This window comes from Delphinus delphis, chromosome 20, assembly GCF_949987515.2.
Source record: "Delphinus delphis chromosome 20, mDelDel1.2, whole genome shotgun sequence".
Taxonomy (NCBI): domain Eukaryota; kingdom Metazoa; phylum Chordata; class Mammalia; order Artiodactyla; family Delphinidae; genus Delphinus; species Delphinus delphis.
The window spans coordinates 17,313,319-17,334,478 of NC_082702.1; the positions used below are offsets into that span (position 1 = coordinate 17,313,319).

Sequence of the window (21,160 nt, forward strand, 5' to 3'; positions counted from 1 at the left end):
GCTTGCACGGCGGAGTTGCCTGGGGAGCTCTGCAAACTTGCGCTGCTTGGATCTCTTCCCCCAGAGATTCAGATTTGATTGGTCTTAGGCATGGGGCAGCTCAGGCATCAGCTTTTTAACATCTCCACAGGTAACTCTAACGCGGAGCCCAGGCTGAGAACTGTTATTCTAAGTTGTGGCTGCCCCTCCCGGTGCCAAGGTAGATGGAAGCTGTGGCATGCAGGCTGCCCTCACCCAGCCCTGCGCTCCTCAGCCAGGCTCTGTCTGGGACCCGTGGCTCAAAAAAACCTGGCAGATTCAAAACCCCAATCTCATCCTCTCCGGCAATAACAGTTTGAAATGCTCGGGTTTTGCCTGGTAGCTACATGCCTCAAAGAATGAAGACCCTGGGGAGGGAAAGAGGGTCGTGCTGGTGAGCATGCCCCGGTGGCATTTGAGATGGTGCCTCAAAGACAGCTGAGGAGGGAGCCTGTCACTTCACTACTGCTGCGACGGTACCTGCCAGGGTCACCAATCCTTGTTCTTCTGCTTGGAGAGAAGATACTGGAAGATGTGGCACCTCCACAGATCCCCACGGACCGGGAGAAGCCACAGGTGGCAAGTGGAACCTCATTTCACCCACCCACTGAGCTACACTGGTTCCTGAAACAGCAGCGAGCGTGGCCAGGCTACAGACCCTTCACGTGTGTCAGGGATGGAGGGACCTGCGCCAGGTGATGCTGGGGTTACCTACGGCAGGTAGGGGCTGTGAGTACCAGAAACCCCAATGCTGGGCTCAGGGCCTCATTGCTGGTGCGTGGCTGCTGTCCATGGGGTGAGGGCCCACGCTGGTTGGACAGTCTCCATCTACATCATTTCTGAAGGAATCACAGACTAGGGGGCTATGGGGTTTTATAGCATGTTCCTATAAATGAGGTTGGACAGATGGTGGAGAGAGAGCTGGATACACAGATAGGCAGGATGCAAGGGCAGAGGGTGACCAGGGCAGGAGCTAAGCAGGGTTCCAGCACCTTAGCTGGCGTGAGGGGAGTCCTGAGACTACAGCAAGGACGTCCTCTCTCCAGCTTTTGGCTCAGGGCTGCCCCCACTCGGGGCGAGGTGTTTCCACTCTTAGGCTTCTGTGGGACAATCTGCCTAAAGTAAGGTCTAAAATTAAGGCCCAATATCACATGCTGCCTTGACACCTGGTGAAATCAGGAGGGCCTCCAATGGCCCAACTGCAAGTCCCCTCCCCACTCTGCTCCTGCAGATGAGGTCCCCTAGCTAAACAACACCTACCAAGGGGACCAGGCACAGTTTCTGCTTTCCCTGAGGAGCAGGTTTCAGTGCCCTACCAGCCCATGGAATTATTCAAACAAATCAATGACATCCTCCCATGGGAACCAGGGGGCACCCCACCCTCTTGATACTACTAGCTTGCCTCCCACAGCCCCTGCTTGTTCTCTCTCCATGTGACCATAGGGGCAAGGCGTGCAGTGTCCTTCTTCCCCAGGCTGTGAGTGACTGATCAATGGCTGTGGAGCTCATCTGTCCAGTGTTGAGGGTTCACCATCCCCATAACCATAGGCTGGGAATCCTCTTTTACCAGTGAGGTGAACAGGAGGTGATTAAACAGGTGCCCAGCTCTAAGAGTGGGGCTACACTGAGAGGGGCCAGTGCAGAGGCTCAGAAGATATACATTATACTTCCAGAGCTGAACCGCATTTGAAAATAAAGTCCAAAGTTTATTACTGTCCCTATTTTCCTCCTTAACAAGATTAAGATCTTAGAATGTTTAAAGCCAATTACTGTCCCCATACACACTTCCATGTTATTGCAGTTCCTAAACTTGCAAAATGAGTGTTTATTTTTTTTACAGTAAATATTCACATTTATCTACATACCTACAACTTATTTCCTTACCATTATTTCTTGCATCCCATTCTTTCTGGTTAAATTTTCTTCTTACAGAATTACACTTACACAGCGACTTATCATCAAAATAAAGCCACTTCCGGGAGGGAGGGGAATGCTGATGATAATTACACCAGGCCACAGGTATAAATCGGGGCTGTCCCAAGCGAACTGGACCCATGGGGAGAGGGTTTGATGCCTTCTGAGGGTGCTATTTATAGAGAGGCTGCACCCCAGTTCAGCACCTTAGTCAGGCCAGAGACCTCACCTCCTGTCTTTGTAGACATCAAGACCCCAGTCCTGGAGGTGGGACGTCTAGAATGACTGAGTGAGGAGCTCGGCAAATTCCTTCCCTCAAAGAAATGACAGAACAGGAAAAAAAAAAAAATCAAAACAACTGTTTAAGAACTCTGGAAATTGACCAACGGTATACAACATGTTAGGAAACACTTATTCAAGAACTTCTACTGAACTCTAGGAAGAATAAGGTAAGCCTACGGCATTTTAGCCTGGGGCTGCTTCCATCACCCCGACTCAGTTCCCTGGTGGTTGAAGTTCTACCAAGGTAGAGAAGGCCAAGAAGATGGAAACATTCCATGCCCAGGAATGTTGCTGAAAATAATACTTCCAAATTCTCAGCTAGCCCAAGGTTGTGATATGGGTTGAGGGAAGCAACAGACCATGCAGAGATTTAAAGTGAGATCTAGGAAATGAGACAACTAAAGTGGACTCCAGATAAAACCATGCTTAGAGGGAAATGTATAGGTGTAATATCTATATTGGAAAAGAAGGATCTCAAATGAATGACCTAAGCTTCTGCCTTAAGGAACTAGAAAGAGAAAAGAAGAGCAAACTGAACTCAAAGCAAGGAGATAAAAGGAAATAATAAATATCAGAGTAGAAATCAATGAAATAGAAAACAGAAAAAACAAAAAGACAAAAACAGTGAAACTAAAAGCTGGTTCTTTGAAAAGATCTACGAAATTGACAATCAGGAACAAGAGAGGGGCCATCACTAACGAATATAAAGAAATACTATCAACATTTTTATGCTAACAAATGAGACAACTTGAGTGAAATAAACAAAGCCCTAGAAAGACATAAATTACTGAAGTTGACTCGAGAAGAAACAGAAAATCTGAATAGACCTATAGCAAAGAAATTGACTTAGTAATTTAAAAATCTTCCAGCTCCAGATGGCTTCATTAGCAAATTCTTCTAAACATTTAAAAAAGAAATAATGCCAATCCTTCACAAACTCTTCCAGAAAAATAAAGGAGAAGGAGGAGGAAATACTCTCAACTAATTCTAAGACCTATGTTAATCCAGTACCAAAGCCAGACAAAAAACATCACAAGAAAAGAAAACTACGGACAACTATCCCTTAAAAAATTCCACAACACAGGGACTTCCCTGGTGGTCCAGTGGCTAAGACTCTGCACTCCCAATGCAGGGGGCCCGGGTTCAATCCCAGGTCAGGGAACTAGATCCCATGTGCTACAATTAAAAGATCTCACATGCCGCAACTAAAGATCCCGCACGCGGCAGTGAAGATCCCACACACCACAACTAAGACCCGGTGCAGCCAAAGAAATAAATATTAAACAAAAAAATTCCACAACACAATCCTAGCAAAATGAATCCAGTAACAAATAAAAAAGATTATGTACTATGACCAAGAGGGATTTACCTTAGGAATGCAAGGTTGATGTATTAATGTAATATATTATATTTACAGAATAAAGGATAAAACCATAAAACATCTCAATAGATGTAGAACAAGCATTTGACAAAATCCAACACACATTCAGGGTAAAAAAAATTTTTTTTCAACAAACTAGCAATAGAAGGAAACTTCCTCAGACAGACTGGTAAAGGTGATCTACAGAAATCCTACAGCTACCATTATACTTAATGGTCAAAGGCTGAATGAACGCCTTTAAGATCAGGAATAAGGCAAAGACGTCCACTTTCACCACTTCTATTTCAGATTGTACTACAGGTTCTAGCCAGTACAATCAGGCATGGGGGAAAAAAAGGCATTTAGATTGGAAATGAAGTAAAACGCTCTTTATTTGCAGACAACATGGCCCTGTATTTAGCAAATTCCAGGGAATTTTCACAAAAAGAACTAGAATTAATCACCAAGTTGCAAGGTACAAGATCAATATAGAAAAATCAATTTTATCTCTTTATATTAGTGATGAACAGTCCAGAAATGAAATTAAGAAAAACAATTTCAGGGAATTCCCTGGTGGCGCAGTGGTTAAGAGTCTGCCTGCCAATTGCAGGGGACAGGGGTTTGAGCCCTGGTCCGGGAGGATCCCACATGCGGCACAGCAACTAAGCCCATGCGCCACAACTACAGAAGCCCACGTGCTCTAGGGCCCACGAGCCACAACTACTGAGCCTGCGTGCCACAACTACTGAAGCCCGCACGCCTAGAGCCCATGCTCTGCAACAAGAGAAGCCACCGCAAGGAGAAGCCCGCCCACCGCAATGAATTGTAGGCCCCGCTCGCTGCAACTAGAGAAAGCCCACGCGCAGCAACGAAGACCCAACGCAGCCCCCCCAAAAGAAGAAAAAAGAAAAACAATTTCATTCACTATAGCATCAAAAAGAATAAAATACTTAGGATTACATTTTTTTTTTTTTTTTTTTTTTTTTTTGCGGTACGCGGGCCTCTCACTGTTGTGGCCTCTCCCGTTGCGGAGCACAGGCTCCGGACGCACAGGCTCAGAGGCCATGGCTCACGGGCCCAGCCGCTCTGCAGCACGTGGGATCTCCCCGGACCGGGGCACGAACCCGCGTCCCCCGCATCGGCAGGCGGACTCCCAACCACTGCGCCACCAGGGAAGCCCCCACTTAGGAATAAATTTAACAAAAGAAGGGTAACACTTGTATACTGAAAGCTATAGAATATTGCTAATAGGAACTAAAGAAGATCTAAATAAACGGAGAGGCATTCCACATTCACAGATTGGAAGACTCAATATTGCTAAGGGTGCAGTTCTTCCCAAGTTGACTGTTGGATTCAATGCAATACCTATCAAAATCTCAGCAGGCTTTTTGTTGGCAGGATAGGCTGATCCTAAAATTTACATGGGAACTTACACTGTCTTTACAGAGACTCAGAATAGTCAAAACAATCTTGAAAAAGATGAACAAAGCTGGAGGACTTATACTTCCTGATTTCACAACTTATTACAAACCCATAGTAATTAAGACATTGTCCTGCTGGTGTAAGGATCAACAAATAGATCAGTGGAATAGAATTAGGACACCAGAAACAAACCTTTACATTCAAGGCCAATTTATTTTGACCAGACTGGCAAGATAATTCAATGGGGAAAAGATAGCCTTCAATAAACAGTGCTGGGACAATTGGATATCCACGTGCAAAAGACCATTACCTCACACAAAACACAAAAATTAACTCAAAATGGATCATGGACATAGATGGAAGAGCTAAAACTATAAAACTGTTAAAGGAAAACATAGGGGAAAATCTTTATGACTTTAAGTTAAGCAGAGATTTCTTAGATACAAGGCCAAAAGAATGATCCATAAAAGAAAAAAAAAAAAAACAAACTGTAGTTCTTCAAAGTTAAAAACTTTTGCACTTTAAAAGACACCATTAAGAAAATGAAGACGAACCACAGACGGTAGAAATGATTTGCAAATCGAATAAGTACTTGTATCTACAAAATAAAAATAACAACTCAATAAAAAGACAACTCAATTTAAAAGATGGGCAAAAGATTTGAATAGATATTTCACTAAAGAATATATTCAAATGACTATTAAGCACGTGAACATATGCTCAATAACACTAGTCATTAGAGAATGCAAATTAGAACCACAATGAGATACCACTGCACACTCACTAGAATGCCTATAATTAGAAAGACAGATAATAACAAGTGTTGATGAGAATGTTGAGAAATTGGAACCCTCGGACATTGTTGGCAGGAATGGAAACAGTGTAGCCATTTTGGCAACAGTGTCTTTAAAAATTCAACATAAAGTTACTAAACAATCTAGCACAATCTAGCAATTCTACTCCTAAGTATCCGCCCAAGAGAAATAAAAAACATGCATGTGAATGTTCATAGCACTATTATTCATAACAGCCCAAAAGTATAAACAATCCAAAAGTCCATCAACGGGTGAATGGGTAAACCAAGAATCCATGGAATGGAATACTATTGAACAATAAAGAGGGATGAACTACTGATGACAAGTGACCATAAACCTGATGCTAAGTGAAAGAAGCCCGATGTAAAAGACCACATATTGTATGATTACATTTATGGGCAAATCGATAAAGACAGAAAGTAGATTAGTGGTTGCCTGGGGCAACAGGGAGTGACTGCAAAGCGCCTGAGAGATTTGGGATGGAAATTGGGGGCGGGGCAGAGGACAGTGGAAATATCCTAAAATTGGATCGTGGTGATTACAGAGCTCTGTAGGTTTATTAAAATCCACTGAAGTGTACACTTAAAATACGTGACTTTTATGGCATGTAAGTTATACCTGAATAAAGGTGTTTTGTAAAAAAAGGCTCTAGCCACAGGCTCGGTGGCAGGCGACCCCTGGCACTCACTGCTGCTTCGCTAATCCGTCTCATTTTCTGGCTCCTGGGATTTCCCTTTCCTTCTGGAGTTTTAAGGAAGTTGTAGGTTCTGCTTTGCCCAGGGTGGGTGGGCACATCACCTCTGTCAGCCGCACTACCGATATTTGCTTTCTTGGAATTCTGGCATTTTCTGCTTCCCGAGGAGGGCTGTGTGTTCCTCTCAGTGAAGCAAATGGAAGAAATGAAAAACGGGCTCGGGGGGAGGGATGTTCCAGCCTGGGTGTGAGCTCCAACTGACCTCCAGCGTTGGATCTGGCTCCCTCATCCCTCTCTCTAGGACACAGGATGGGTCAGATGGGGGGTCACGCCACACTAATGCCCTTCCTTTCTCTTTCTCTGGTGCGTGGGAAGTCCCAGCACGGTTTCAGCCTCGGACGCTAATTTACAGGTCCCCGAGCGGAAGGAGGCAGTTCTCAACATCACAGGGCTCCTGGGACCAGCTTGCTTGGGAAAGAGGCGGGAGTCGGGTGAGGAACACCAGGAATTCCCCATCACCCTACTCACTGTTGAGTTCCATGAGCGCAGGGACCTCATGGTCCGGTTCGCTGCAGAATTCCAGTGCCTGGCCACGTTGGGACTGCTCTCGCCGACTTTCATCCCAGTCCCCAGGAAGGGACAAGGCCCACACACATTTTGCAAGCCCTGTATATTGTACCTGCTTGACGAGCAGACTTGGTTTAAGCCCAGAAAATCCTTTAATTACTGCTGCTACTTCTGGCCGGGTTCTGGGAAGGAACTAATTCGAGCAGCAGTCACTCGACCTGACTTATTAAGAATGTAATTTCATTATTTGGTCTGCCCCGGTCGCGGGCAGGGGGTTACAATAACTGGTTTTGCCAAGTTCCTGCTGGAATAGCAATTCATTCCTCACCCACTTCTGTGGTGACAACTCCCACGCTGCTGCCCAAGTCGCTTGTCCCAGCCCAGGCCCTGACTGTGTGTGTCCCACGCCTGCCCGTGGCAGGTGGGAACGTCAGTGTGCCCTCCAAGGAGGCGGCCACAAACGTCAGTGGGAAGCGTTCCCCACGTGAGCTGTGAGCCCGAGGCGCGCACACACCTCATGGCTGTGCACATACACACCTGTACACAGGATCGCGGATGACAGCCAGACACACACACGTTCACAGAGGTCCCCGTCCTTCACCAGCCGATCTAGGCACAAACCAGAACGTGTCTGCAACACACAGGAATGGAGTACACCCCAGACATCAGCGTGGCACCGCGTGCAGGCTCCCAGGCTGGCCCTCCAACAGTGTGTGTCTCAGCTCTGAGCGGCTGTCAGTCACCCAGAAGACCCTGTGTCTTTGGGATCCAAAGACCCGGATTCTAGTTTAGGCACTGCTACTTCCGGGCTGTGTAACCCTGGGCAAGTGACTTTGCCTCCTGTGCTTCAGTTTCCCTACCTATAAAATGGAGACAAGCAGCTGTGAGTGTGGAAATATCTATAAGGCAGGTAAAGTGCAGTGCCTGGGACACAGGAGGCACCTGGCACTCATACCATCGTCACTGCCCAGAACACACCCCCAGGTGCCACCTCCCTGGGTGCTACTGGGACTCTCAGGTCCCACTCGCAGCCCCAGTGCCATTGCCACTCCCTGGCCCTTGCCTCCCTGGCACCTCCGCTACCCAGTCATCTTCTGGGCCCCCCAGGTCCCAGGCCTGAATGGTGAACAGTGATCTGGCAGGGCTCCTGGCCCCCTGAACTGGGCAGGGGACCCTCGGGCTCTGGGAAGCCACCGTTGGTCAGCAGACACCCGGAGAAGCTCTGCCCAGCACTCGCTTGGGGCCTGGCTTGGAGTGAGTCCTGCCGGGGCTGGAAAGATAACGAGTTCGCTGCCCACCAGGGAGACCCACTACCTCTCTGTCCTGGGGCGGGGGTGGGGGGGGAGTAGCTAGGGAGGGTGGGAGGGGGCAAGTCTCAGCCTGAGGGAGGGCAGGAGAGTGGACACAGCCTCTCCTTCCAGCCCATCCAACCAACAGGCCGTGACAAGCGTGACCAACCAACTGTAAAAACACCTTCTAAAGTTTGAGCTGCCACTTAAAAATCAGAAGAAATTATATGTTACAGATTCCTTGTTTCTTTGAAAAACTAAAAAATAAAAAGGAGGATCTGGCCACGCTGGGCCTGCATTCCACACAGCGCTCCTGGCTAAGACTGAGCGGCGGCCCTGCCCCAGGAGCCAGGGACCATCTGTTCCCCCCTCCCCTCCCCCACCCCGCTCCCTGGGGTCTCCCGGCCCTGGCAGCTCTGTGCTGATACATTTTCTGATGGGCCTGGTGACCCAACACCATTTTTTTAAATTGACATTCCCCCTCATCCCTTCCTCTTTCCTATCTCCCTCCCTGCGGGGCAGGCCCAGACCCTGAGGGCAAAGGTCGAAAGCACCCACAGATGCTTGTAGCCTTTGGAGAGGTAGGGTGGGGGTCCCAGACTCCTTCCAGGCTGCCTTTTCTTCCCAGGACCTAAGCACATTCAGACACACAACCAAAACGTGGTGAGGGGTTCACAGATCACCCCCTCGGTCCAACCTAGCTTGGAAACCACCTGGGCTGAGAACCGCTGGCCAGGGACTGGACCCTTGGCCTGCTTTGAGGACAACCAAGCTGGGGTGAGCAGGTAGCTTGGGCGGGGAGAGCCTGCTCTATAGGTGGCCGGTCTTCAGGACTGCTGAGGAGGGCTGGGAAATGCCACGGCTGGGCCGCAGGGCTCGGTAAGAGGCAGCCCACAGCTTCCTGCCTGGACCCCAGACGGAGAATGGGAAGACCCCCCCCGCCCCGGGGCTCTTCACCCCTCCGGCAGGAGCCAGCCAGCTGTTGGGGACAATGGAACCCATTTAAGTTCAGCTATTTTTCCCAGATAAATACAAACTTTTAAAAGCGAGAATCGTCCACTGAGTTCTACCATGATTCAAGTTAAAACTGCAGAGCCATAAATCCTGGGAGATAAGCTTTACCATGCAAATACCAGCAGACAGGTAACGATGGGCTTCTGGCTTAGACGGCATCTGCCTGAGCACCCAACTTCCTGCAAAGATTTCGGGAAGGAGACCCACACCGACCCGAAGCCTACAAGAAAGGCATCATCATAATAGGAGGGGCCGGCATGCCCACCCGGCAGGCAGTCGGTGCCCGGGTGAGAGCTCCCCTTGGCCTGGCCCGAGGGCATCCCTGATCGGCCCACCTCACCACGGACCCGCATCGGCCTCCAGAATCAGCCTCCAGCACTTCTGTTGTCATAACTACAACCATGACATTTTGGGGGTTTAAAAAAACAAGAACCAGCTACGGAGAAGGATGGCAGTCGTAGCAACAGCCTTGTCCTTAGATCAGGTCCTGGCAGAGAACCACTTCTCTGCTGCCCACATTAGCAACCTAGGACTTCTGGAAGGTTAGCAGGGCCTAGATAAGCACATGTTAGGACCCGACCGGACCCTTCCCCAAGGTGGCGGTGAGATTCACTGTCTCCCTAGCCTCTCTCCCAGAGCCCTGAGACTGCAGACCAAGTGGGGCTGAGTGGGGAGGCAAGCCAGGCAGGAGGCCACCCCCAGAGCCCTGTGCCACTTTGGGATTGAAGTCTCGCCCTGTCCTGCTCTCCCTGGCAGAGCTTCTGGGCTGAGTGGGGGGCCTGGCTCTGATGTCAGGTGACTGACTCCCCCTCCATCCCCCCACTGAAGATGCCTGGTTGGTGCATGGGCACAGAGGTGGGGAGGTACGGGGTGCTTGTCCCTGCTAATGCCGGCCCAGGTGCTCTCCCCACGGTGGCCCAGACGAGGTACTTCTGGGGCATCTCACACACAGATCTTGAGCCCTCGTCCTCCTCCCTGGATCCCTCCTATTCATTCTGGGCCGGGCAGATGGGAAAGGGGTCACCCCACACCTGAGCCCCGCTCTGGGCTCCCGGAGTCATGACTCACATCGCAGGTGAACAGAGCCTGATTCACCTCCCAGGAGGGGGCTTGGCGGGGGGCGGGGGGGAACAATCAGCTGCTGTGGAGACACAACCTGAAACCGGGGCTTCCGGGGTTGGCATGAGCATCGGAACCGCCAGCCCAGCTCGGCCGCTCAGCCCCGCCCAGACCCGGACACAATGGGAGCCCCAGTTTCCCAGCTGCACTGTAATTTCAGAAGGTGTCTTTGTGTGGGTTTTATTAACCAAGACGCCAGAGGAACCTTGGGGTTGGGGCGGGGAGTCTGGCTGCCAAGAAATCTGCTGGGTGTCGGCAAGAAATGCCCTTTGAGGAGACGGTGGAAAAACAGAAAATACAGGAACTGCTGACCCTGACATTAACCAGCAGCAACAGGTGAGGAGGGCAAAGGGCTTTGCAAGCAGGCAGATCTGGGTTCGAATCCCAGCTCCGGCCACTCTGGCTGTGGGACTTCGGGCAACTGACCTAACCTCTCTGAATGTAAGTTGAGGACGGGGATGCCTGCGTCTCACTGGGTGAAGGAAGATGAAATAAAGGCACCCGAGACAGTGCCTGGCGCCAATAAACGATAACTATTACTAGGTTTCATGCACGCTGAAGCTTAATTACATTGTCTCATTTAAAAAATTATCATCGTACACGTGTGTGGAGCTCTGTGGTTTTCAAAGGCACCTTTGTCCATCACTTCATTAGAGCCTCACAGTGATCCTGTATTCTATTTTTAGCATTTTCTTTAGTTCCTTCAAAACATGTCTTGCTCTTATTGGATACGATTGTCCCCATTTTCCGTTCTGCTCTCCTTTTTAATTTCCCCACCCGTAGGAACATTTAGCATAACAATGCTGGGACCATTTTCTATTAATATCAGTTTTCAGATTACAGTGATAAGATGTCTGTTTCCTAATTTAATTAGGTGATTCCTGTTATTAGCTCCTACATGCTCATTATTTTTCACTTAGCATATTCGAACGCACCAAAGGAAAGGTGAGGCTCCAGCTGGAGACCTCCAGGGCGTCTTCTGCAGTGGGGAGGGAGGAACCCAGGAAATGGGGGCCACAGCAGAGAAGCAGATGCCAGGGGGCTGGCTGCAGGCCAGGGCGGTGTCTCAGGTGAGAGAGGATGGGGGCAGAGAAACTTCCACTGAAGACGGGCCCGCAGTGGACACCCCTGAGGTCAGGGCGTCCCAGGGAGGGCTCTGTGAGGGTCCTCCCCCCAAAGCAGACTTCAGAGAAGGCTCTAAAACCAGCACCCCTGGGGCCTACCAGCCCCCCTGGGCTCTGGTGCCCACACTTGAGGGCTGTGTGTTCTGACATGGCCCCCCTTTCTGGCACTCATTGTCCAATTGCCGTGGAGGTCCCATGTCTGCCCCTCCATCAGTACTGTCCTCTGCACAACTCCAGGGGGCGCCCTTCACACCACAGTTGAAATCAACCCTACCCTGGAGTTAGCATAGAACACAGTGTGAATAGTGCCCTCGAAATGTGCAGGCCCTGCCTCAACGCTCCCACCCGACCGAGGCGGGGCTCAGCCATCGTGCCATGGGCTCTAGCCACCCCCGGTCCCCAACCATCCAATCGTCCACACTGACCCCACCAGTGTCCTTCCCTAGGCTGGCACAGTGATGGCTGGCCCGGCCCAGCACACTGCTCACCCTGTGGCACCAGAAAGAACCCCCCACAAAGCCACTCTGGAGTAGAGGAAAGGGGGGGACAGGAAGCCCCAGGGCCACACTTGGAAGGAGCACTGCTACAAGCATCCTGACCGCAGCCCTGACTTTGAGAACCCAGTGCGTTCCGTGACAAGGAGTGGGCATTCCAGAGAACCGAAAACTCACTGGGTGGCTTTAACCAGAGTTAAATTTTCTTTGCTGTGGTCATAGAAAGGCGAGGCGAGGCAGGTGAGGCAGCCTTCGTGAGCCCTGGGCGGCGTTTGGTGAAGAGAGCTTGAACACACACGCTTGCAGGTGCGTTGTTTAGAAACACTGGGTTCTGAGAGTCCCAGCCCTGCTGATTTTGCAATGATATATTGCCAGCTACTTAACAGGACGGATCACTGCAATTACATGTCACTTCTGATATTCACAGTCACAACAAGGAGGTGTCAGTTTCACAAGGGTTGTAGGAAATATATATGATGTTCCACAGTGCTGTTCGAAAAAGGTTTCAGGAGACAGACTCGACAGGATTCTAGTAAAACCCACCTGCCTGGGCAAAGCAGACAGCTCCATGGAAACTGGAGGGGCTGGCTCCCCTGGCCCGGGAAGGAGTGTGGGTTTAGGCATACCAGCTCCAGCAGGCTGCCCCTACCCCAAGGCCACCTTGCCCAGACAAGGGGGAGGAGGGACGGCCACCACGCTTCTGGTTACTCCATCACCCTCACGTGGGTGAGCTGTTGAGAGCGTCTCAGCAGTTACCCCTGTGGCCCTGGCTCACCCAGGGCTTTTGGCCTGGTGGTGTCTCAGGGCTACAAGGGGTCACACCTGGGCAAAGACAGTCATTGTAGGAACAAGACAAACCCTCTGACATTGACCCCCGCACATGGGCACAGGCAGGGCCATGTGTCCCTGGTAACCATGGAACCGAGAGTGAGGGCCACGCTCTCTCCAGCCAACACAGCCCTGCCTCCAGGGGACCAAAGCAGGAGCTCTGTCAATTTTTGAGTCAATTCCGGCTCTGTTAATTTCTAACTGTGAGATACTGGGCACAATACTTAGCATCATGCACTCTGGAGAGAGACCACGGGCTCCCACTGAGTCTCATCCAAATCCACGTCACTGCTTCTGCTGGAGGTCAGCATCTCGTCACCTCTTGTGCCCTGGAGAAGGCCAACAAGCAATCCACAGCTCCCCTCCTCCAGGAAGCCCTCCGACTCCTCCAGCCAGGACCTTGCCCTCGGGTGTGTGAGAGCGAAGGCGTGAGTGTGTGACCTGTGTGAATGAAGATGCAGGTGGAGGAGGGATGGGCAGGCTGGGAGCTTCCTGCTTTTCTCGCCTGTTCTTGTGACCTGTGAGTCTGGAACCCTGGATGGAGGAGTCACAGTGCAACTGCACACACCCTGCCCAGCATCTCAGATGCCATCTGCCCAAAATAGAACATGTGGTCTCCAGCTCCCTCCTCTGACCACTCCCTGTCTGAAGTGTCTGCCTCGGTGAGTGGCACCCTAACCCCCACCTAGCAGAGACAGACACTCTGCGCTAGAGTCACCCTGAACCCTGACGGCTGCCTTCCTCACCCTCCTCGTCCTCTCACCCATGCGGTCACCAACTCTGGGGTTGCCGCCCCACGATGGCCCTGACCCACCCTCTCCAGTCCCTGCCTGCCTGCCCCAGGCCTTGCCATCTCTTCCAGTCTCCCTCAACCCCTCCCAGCCACTCTCCTTATACTTGTGTTCTCCCCCTCTGCCCACAGGTCCACGACATGCAGTCACTGGAGTGGGCTCTCCGGTGGCCACTGCACCCTCAGAATCCCCAGAGCTTTCCTGCTGAGCCTGCAAAGGCTCGCTCTTTGCAGTCTTCCAAGGGCTCAGGGGGCCCAGCGCCTGGCTGTGTCTTCAGCCACTAGTCTGGATCCCCGGGTCTCACTCCAGCCCCTAATGCACTGGGAGCTCTTCGCACGCACATTCTCTCAGGCCTCTTTGATCCACGCTCTTCTCTCTGCCAGGTTTTGCTCTGGGACCAGACAGGCCAGACCGAGTGAGCATCACTGCTGTTGGGAAGGCAGTAGGTGCCGTGGGCAACAGCCGGCTGCCTAAGGATGAATCCGGGCTCTGAAGCCCAAACCTTTATGGCCCTGGGCACAGCTCGTAACCTCTCTCACCTCAGGAGTCTTGTCTGTCAAATGGTGTAATAGTACTTAACTCAGGGGGTTCCGAAAGTATTAAATGAGTGCTAAGTACTTGTGAAGTGCTTGTCTTAGTGGTGGGCACGCAGTGAGTGGCTGGGAGCGTTAGCCCCCATCAGTGTTTTCTGCGTGTCCATCCTGTAAGTCTCAGGACCTCATTTATTGTAAGAATTACATGCATTAAAACACGTAAAGGGCTTAGCACAAGACCTGGCACATGGTAAACTTTTGTTATTATTATTATTTCTGGATGCCCTGGAAGGAATGCCCTGGGGCCTGGCTATGGACCAACAAGTCATCAGAGGCTGTCCTGTCTGCACTCGGGGCCGCTGAGCCATCACTGTGGCTGCCTTTTTCCGTCGGCACCCCAGCACTGGCCTCAGTCCCCAGAGACGCCCCCCATCACAACCACATGGCTTTGGGGAAAGTAAAGAGCTACTCCACTAAAACGTGGGGCGGCTCACTCTAAGAAAATCCACTCTGCCAAAACCAAACGTTAAAAAAAAACAAAAAAACAAAACAACCTACCTGTAGTGTGCCGGCAACAGAATCTGTATCGTAAGGTCACATTTTAAAATATATCAATGAACAAGCCAATCAATCCACTGTTCACCTTGGCTTCACGGGTCACTAACAACGCTTCGCCTCATCCCATTAAAACAAAATCCATCCCACTTAAAAGAATGAAGAAGGAATGATAATGATTAGAACATCACAGGGGAGGGGCTGGGGGACGGATGGAGTGGGAGGTTGGGGTTAGCAGATGTAAGCTTTTATGTACAGAATGGTTCTCCTGTATAGCACAGAGAGCTATATTCAATATCCTGTGATAAACCATAATGGAAAAGAATATTTTAAAAAAAGAATGTATATATATGTATAACTGAATCACTCTGTCGTGCAGCAGTAATTAACATAACATTGTAAATCAACTATACTTCAATTTAAAGAAATAAATTAAAATCAACTATACTTCAATTTAAAAAAATAAATTAAAAAATTAAAAAAAAAAAAAAAAAAGAACATCGCTGGACTTGCCTAGCGGCGCAGTGGTTAAGAATCGGCCTGCCCATGCAGGGGACACAGGTTCGATACCTGGTCCAGGAAGATCCCACATGCCGCGGAGCAACTAAGCCCGTGCGCCACAACTACTGAGCCTGTGCTCTAGAGCCCGCGAGCCACAACTACTGAAGCCTGCGTGCCTAGAGCCCGTGCTCCGCAACAAGAGAAGCCACCGTAATGAGAAGCCCACGCACCACAATGAACAAAGAGTAGCCCCCACTCGCCGCAGCTAGAGAAAGCCCGCGCGCAGCAACGAAGACCCAACACAGCCAAAAATAAATAATTTTAAAAAAAAGAACATCGCGTTGTACAGCCCCAAATGAATGGACGGTCTAGGTACAGGGTCAGTGGCTAACTGACATACCAAAAGAAAGCAGGGCAGATGTGCGTCTCCCAACGGAAGAATATAGGACCACACGTGAATTCTTGCCAAAAAAAAAGAAAGAAAGAAAAAGAAACCAAACCTGCATCCGATCAAGCTGCTGAATTTACTTAATTTATAGGGAATACAAAGAGCAGAAGGCTGTGCTGAGCTACACCAAACAGGCACAATCAGCAAAAACCCCAGCTGTGGGAGACTCACAGGACCTGCGACCCAGTTTCCTCCAATAAACAGCAAGAGAGAAATAAAGGTGGCCTCTTATAGACTGAGACAGACCTAAACGACTCATCCACCCACTGCGACATGTGGGCCTTATCTGGATACTGGATAAAACAAATTGGAAATAAAGGTACTTATGGTATTTGTGGGCCCACTAGAAATGTGAACACTGGTCATGTGGTGAGATTAAAGAACTGTTGAATGTTAAAAAAAAAAAAAGCGTTCTTATCTTTTAAACTGAGAAATATATTGAAATAGTTATGGCTTTATGGTTACCGGGGGTAAAGCGGGGCAAGGAGGGGAGGGATAAATTGGGAGATTGGGATTGACATATACACACCACTATATATAAAGTAGATAAAATAAGAACCTACTGTATGGCACAGGGAACTCTACTCAATACTCTGTAATGACCTACGTGGGAAAAGAATCTAAAAAATAGTGGATAGGGACCTCCCCGGTGGTCCAGTGGTTAAGACTCTGTGCTTCCCCTGCAAGGGGCATGAGTCTGATCCCTGGTCGGGGAACTAAGATCCTGCATGAGGTGTGGCGTGGCCAAAAATAATTTAAAAAAAAAAAAAGAAAGACTGGATATATGTGTATGTGTATAACTGATTCACTTTGCTGTAGAGCAGAAACTAACCCCACATTGTAAATCAACTATATTCCAATAGAAATTTAAAAAAAAAATTGATGGCTGAATTGACAGGCCATATGGTATACGCTTCAAAAGGAGAGAAGTGGATGGGGCTGTGGATGGGGCCCTCTTGAGGCTACTGGGTGTTGGGTGCATGGGGTTCATTGCACTATGCTAACCTACCTTTGTGTGTGTTCCAAGCTCTCCATAATACAACGTTCATAATAAAGACAGGCAGCTCATAAAAAGTCAGTGTGTCCAAACACACACGTGGAGAGCACCATTTGTACCCCCAGGGCCAGCACGTCGGGATGTGTTATTCCCGGTTCTCGTCTGCTCTCTTCCACTTAAGGAAGGGGCAAGTGTAGTCTCCTGGGTCAAGAAGTGAGTTTCCTGAGGCCTCAGGGCCTGGCAGTATTGGAGACTGAAAAATAGTAGGATAGGTGGATTCTGATACCCAAGAAAATCTAATCTTAGAATGAAGGTAGGTTAACCGGCAGTGATTTATGTTCCAGGAGGTTTGATTTAAAATATAGCAAACAGGGCTTCCCTGGTGGCGCAGTGGTTGAGAGTCCGCCTGCCGATGCAGGGGACGCGGGTTCGTACCCCGGTCCAGGAAGATCCCACGTGCCGCGGAGCGGCTGGGCCCGTGAGCCATGGCCGCTGAGTCTGCGCGTCCGGAGCCTGTGCTCCGCAACGGAAGAGGCCACAACAGTGAGAGGCCCGCGTACCACAAAAAATAAATAAATAAATAAAATATAGCAAACATTTTGGAAAATATCGCTTGGTTTACAAAAGCTGGCAGCCCCATAGGACGGCATCTAATGAGCAAACCAGGTGAGATTTGCTGACTGGTCTCTGAGAAGCTCAGGTGCTTTTAACAGCTGGTAGCTGCATGGGAGAAATCTGAAGGACACCCCCGACCCCAAGGGACCACAAACAACTACAGGCTCTGCCCGCCTTCTCAAGCTTGTTTCTGGATCTTCACCTGCCCACCCTCCCCCTTCCACCTTGATCAGTGCCAACAACAGCGGGTACCAGACACTCCGTTCCCAGGGAAGTTTCTGCTGCTGGGAAAGCCAGAGCAGCCTGTGTGGAATTTCCTCCGAAGGTGCCCCCCACCATTGGCCTTGCCTGATCCAGATGACGGGGCAGACCCCACACAGCCACACCTCCCGTGGGTAGAAATCCTGACTTGTCCAGGGCCCTTGGGGCCACCCACCCATGCAACTCGATACATACACTTCGTAAGTACTGGTTTCCGACAGATAAATGTAATCAAGGTTTATGCTCAAAGAAGCCAACAGGATGGGACTGTTTCACTTGAAAGATCAGAAGAAAATTGTAACTAATGTTGTGGAAAATTACTTTGATATTGCTTTCTTGGTACCGAATCACAATTAGGCTGCTGTGAGAAGTACAGGGAAAGAATAAATGAATAGCAACAAATCAACACAAACAGCCTGTGTCAGGAACACTTTGCTCAGGGAAAGTAATGTAAGCATTACTTAAGGTTTTATGACTGCGTTTGAGGTGATTTCCGTAGAACATCCAGGTTGCCCGTCACCTGGCATGTGGCGAGGGGGTGGTCCAGCTCCATCTACAGCCCGAGGAAGGGAGCCCAAGACCCAGGTGTGCACCTTGCCTGGGTCTGCCAGGCCTTTGCCATCCCCGGCTGCAGCGGGAGGGGAACCTCCGCTTCCTGCCATCCTACACGCCCTGCCGGCTGAGGCTCCACGCTCCCCTCCTGCTCACCACTCCAGCCCACCCCAGAAACCCCAGCCATCCGGTGGGCTCCCACCCCACCAGTAATCAAGGAGATCCGCACGTGCACGCACTGGGGGGGCTGTGCAAGGCAGTGCTGGCTGGCGGGAGGGACAGGAAGCCACGTCTGCAGAAGGATGAGGGGCAAGGGCTGTGCGTTGCCAGCTGCTACAGCACGGTGTGAGGGGGTGTGTCGTGGCCACCAGACCCTGAGTCCACCCAGGAAAATAACACCTGTCTCCAGAGGACACCACGGCTGGGATACACGGGTGGACACCACAGACGCACTCATGCCTTCTCTCCCAGGCTCGTCCCATAGAACGCAGACGCACTCATGCCTTCTCTCCCAGGCTCGTCCCATAGAACGCAGATGTCCTGCCCACGTGTGCTCCAACCACACATACTCACCATGACCTGTGCCGAGGACACACGGTGCCATTAACCCCGAGCCCTGTCTGAGGGCCCTTCTTTGGGAGCTCGCTTCTGCATATATAACCCGCAACTGCAGAGACCAACTCTTAGTGTCCCCGCGGGCACTGCCTGTGGAGCCCGGTTACACTGACACAGTGAGCCGGCCACTCTGGGGCTCACGTGGGGCTGCAAAGTCTCTGCAGAGGACCAACTCGGTCATGGGCCCCTGCTTTTGCTTCTCCAGAAGCCAGGAAGCAGCCAGACCCCCTTCGACAGCCACCCGCTAGGAGGGTCCGGCCCAAGCGTGAGTCAGCCCCACTGACTCACCCACTGTCTCCTGCAGACCCAGCGCCTGGGCTGCCTCTAGCTGACTCTGTGATGAGAGAATCAACGCATCAGCCTCTCCCACCAGGGCCCCTGAGAGCAGCTGCCAGGCCCAGGGCCCCAGCTCTGGCCTCCCTGTGCTTCTTCTGCCTTTCCGCGTGTTGCCTACAGGCCCCCAGTCTGAGCCCGGGTGCGGGTTGCCCTGAGCGTGTGAGCCATGGCTGAGGGGGTGCTGGGCGGGGAGGCTGCAGGCCTGAGAGCCCTCCACACTCAGGGCCAGGGGCCCCCGCGCCATGTCCCGCGCTCCTGTGCTACGGGCTGCGGGCAGGGACGGCACAGGAATCCCTCTGCCTAACTCCCCAGCCTGCACACCTCTCTCATTCTGTTCGTGTCCTGGAGCAGAGGGCTGTCATCACGGACTCTCCCCTAACAAGGCCTCTGGGACCACTGCTGGGAAATGCTGGTGCTCGGGCCTGGCAACCACGCTCTCCTCTCACCCCAGAGCAGAGTGATCCTTGGCCGTGGCCCCGAGCTGGATGCCCTCCAGCCCTGCCGTGCTCTCTGTGTCCCAGCAAGAGGGGCCTGGCCTGAGCTCCCCTCTCCACATCCTGTCCACCCTGAGGTTCCAGAACCATCCTTCCTGCTCTCCCCTCACTGCCACCCCACCTCTGAGTCAGGGAGGGTGCTTCCCTTCAGTGTGTCAGGAGGAAGCAGGTGGGGGGCCAGCAGGAGCCACCTCAGTTTCACAAAGCCAGGAGGTACCCCGACCTCCCTGAATTTGAGGGGTCCCCGGGGCTGGGCAGAGAATCAGAGTCCCATTTGGGAGGCCCGGGCTCAGGGAGAAGGCATTCATCTTCGGGTGTCCGAGACTACGTGGAAGAGGCCCCGACAGGTGGCAGAATCCTCCTTAAATCTGGGTTTCACCAAAGGCAGGGAGCAGCTGAGCGATGGGCAGCCTGGCTGTCCTTCCCCAGAAGAGTGCACAGGCCAGAACCCTGGGGCTGGTGGTCTGACAACAGACACTGTGTGCCCACCCTGCGGCCAGGACCCCTGCCTTGGCACCAGAGCAGCGTGGAGACCTGCGCCTCGAGCGGGAAAGCCGGGGCAGCAGACGGCGGGGCGGAGAGTGAGGGCTCACCTGGCACCTGCTGGAGGGCGAGCTCTGTGGGGTCCTGCAGGCTGATGAAGAGGAGGAGGCCCGCGGCTCCAAACAGCAGGATGGACGAGAACATGCAGGCCAGCCGCATCGTTCCTGCTCGCGGGGCCATCCGGGGCTCGCTCTGGGGTCACCTCTCGGGTGTGGGAGGCGCGTTCTTCCCTCATCGTCCACACCAGGTGTCCATCAGGCCACGGTCTATGGAGCAGCAGAGGAGAAAGACGGTCCATCACTGAGGCCCAGGGCCCCCGTCGCTGAACTTGACCAGCGTAATCCTGGATCCCTCCACCCTTACTCAGGTGCGTCCCTTTCACGTTTTCAAGCCCAAGGAGGTGAAGGGAAGCCCGGTCACCACCTGTGGCCGAGACACCAGCTTCCTGCCAGGGTCTCCTGTATCTGTACCCCTAGAGAAACCATGGAGAGAGACACTGCCCAGTTCCTGCCCAGGGGAGCCCAGGATGGAGCCCCAACACCCACAGCTGGGGACAGCGGTCACACCCCTGCAATGTCCAGGCAGGAATCTGGGTCCTTCTCCCTCGCAACTGGCCTGGTGGACAGAAAAGCTCTTGGGTCTCTCTCTGCCCTGGCTCCTGTTTACAGGGTGCTGGGGACAAGGGTCTCCATGGAACTGGAGGCTTGGAGAAGGAGCCTCCCAGGCCCAGAGGATGTCAGGGACTGAGTGACTCCCCACCCCCGCCAGCCAGAGCTTTCCCTCCCTGACAGACTGAAGGATGGGCTGGTGGGATCGAGGCTCCACTGGACAGTCACACCCGCAGGAGCTGAAGCTCTGGCCAGATCACGGTTGTCCCTGCTCTCAAAGCCCTGGGGCCTGGAGCTGAGACGGGGCAGCCAGACCCAGATCTGGCAGACCCCAGGCTCAGAGGCTGTGTCCCTGCAGATGGACCCCCACT

The 21,160-nt window shown here is 51.8% G+C and overlaps 1 protein-coding gene across 1 annotated transcript in view; it reads right to left on the reverse strand.

The window, feature by feature from the left end:
• The window catches only part of CHST8 (carbohydrate sulfotransferase 8), a 121,420-nt gene that overhangs the window by 45,451 nt on the left and 54,809 nt on the right, over positions 1 to 21,160 (reverse strand). The window contains exon 2 of the mRNA XM_060000681.1: positions 20,232 to 20,447. Coding sequence (XP_059856664.1) covers positions 20,232 to 20,361 — 130 coding nt within the window. The 5' untranslated portion in view covers positions 20,362 to 20,447. The remainder of the gene's footprint in view (positions 1 to 20,231; positions 20,448 to 21,160) is intronic.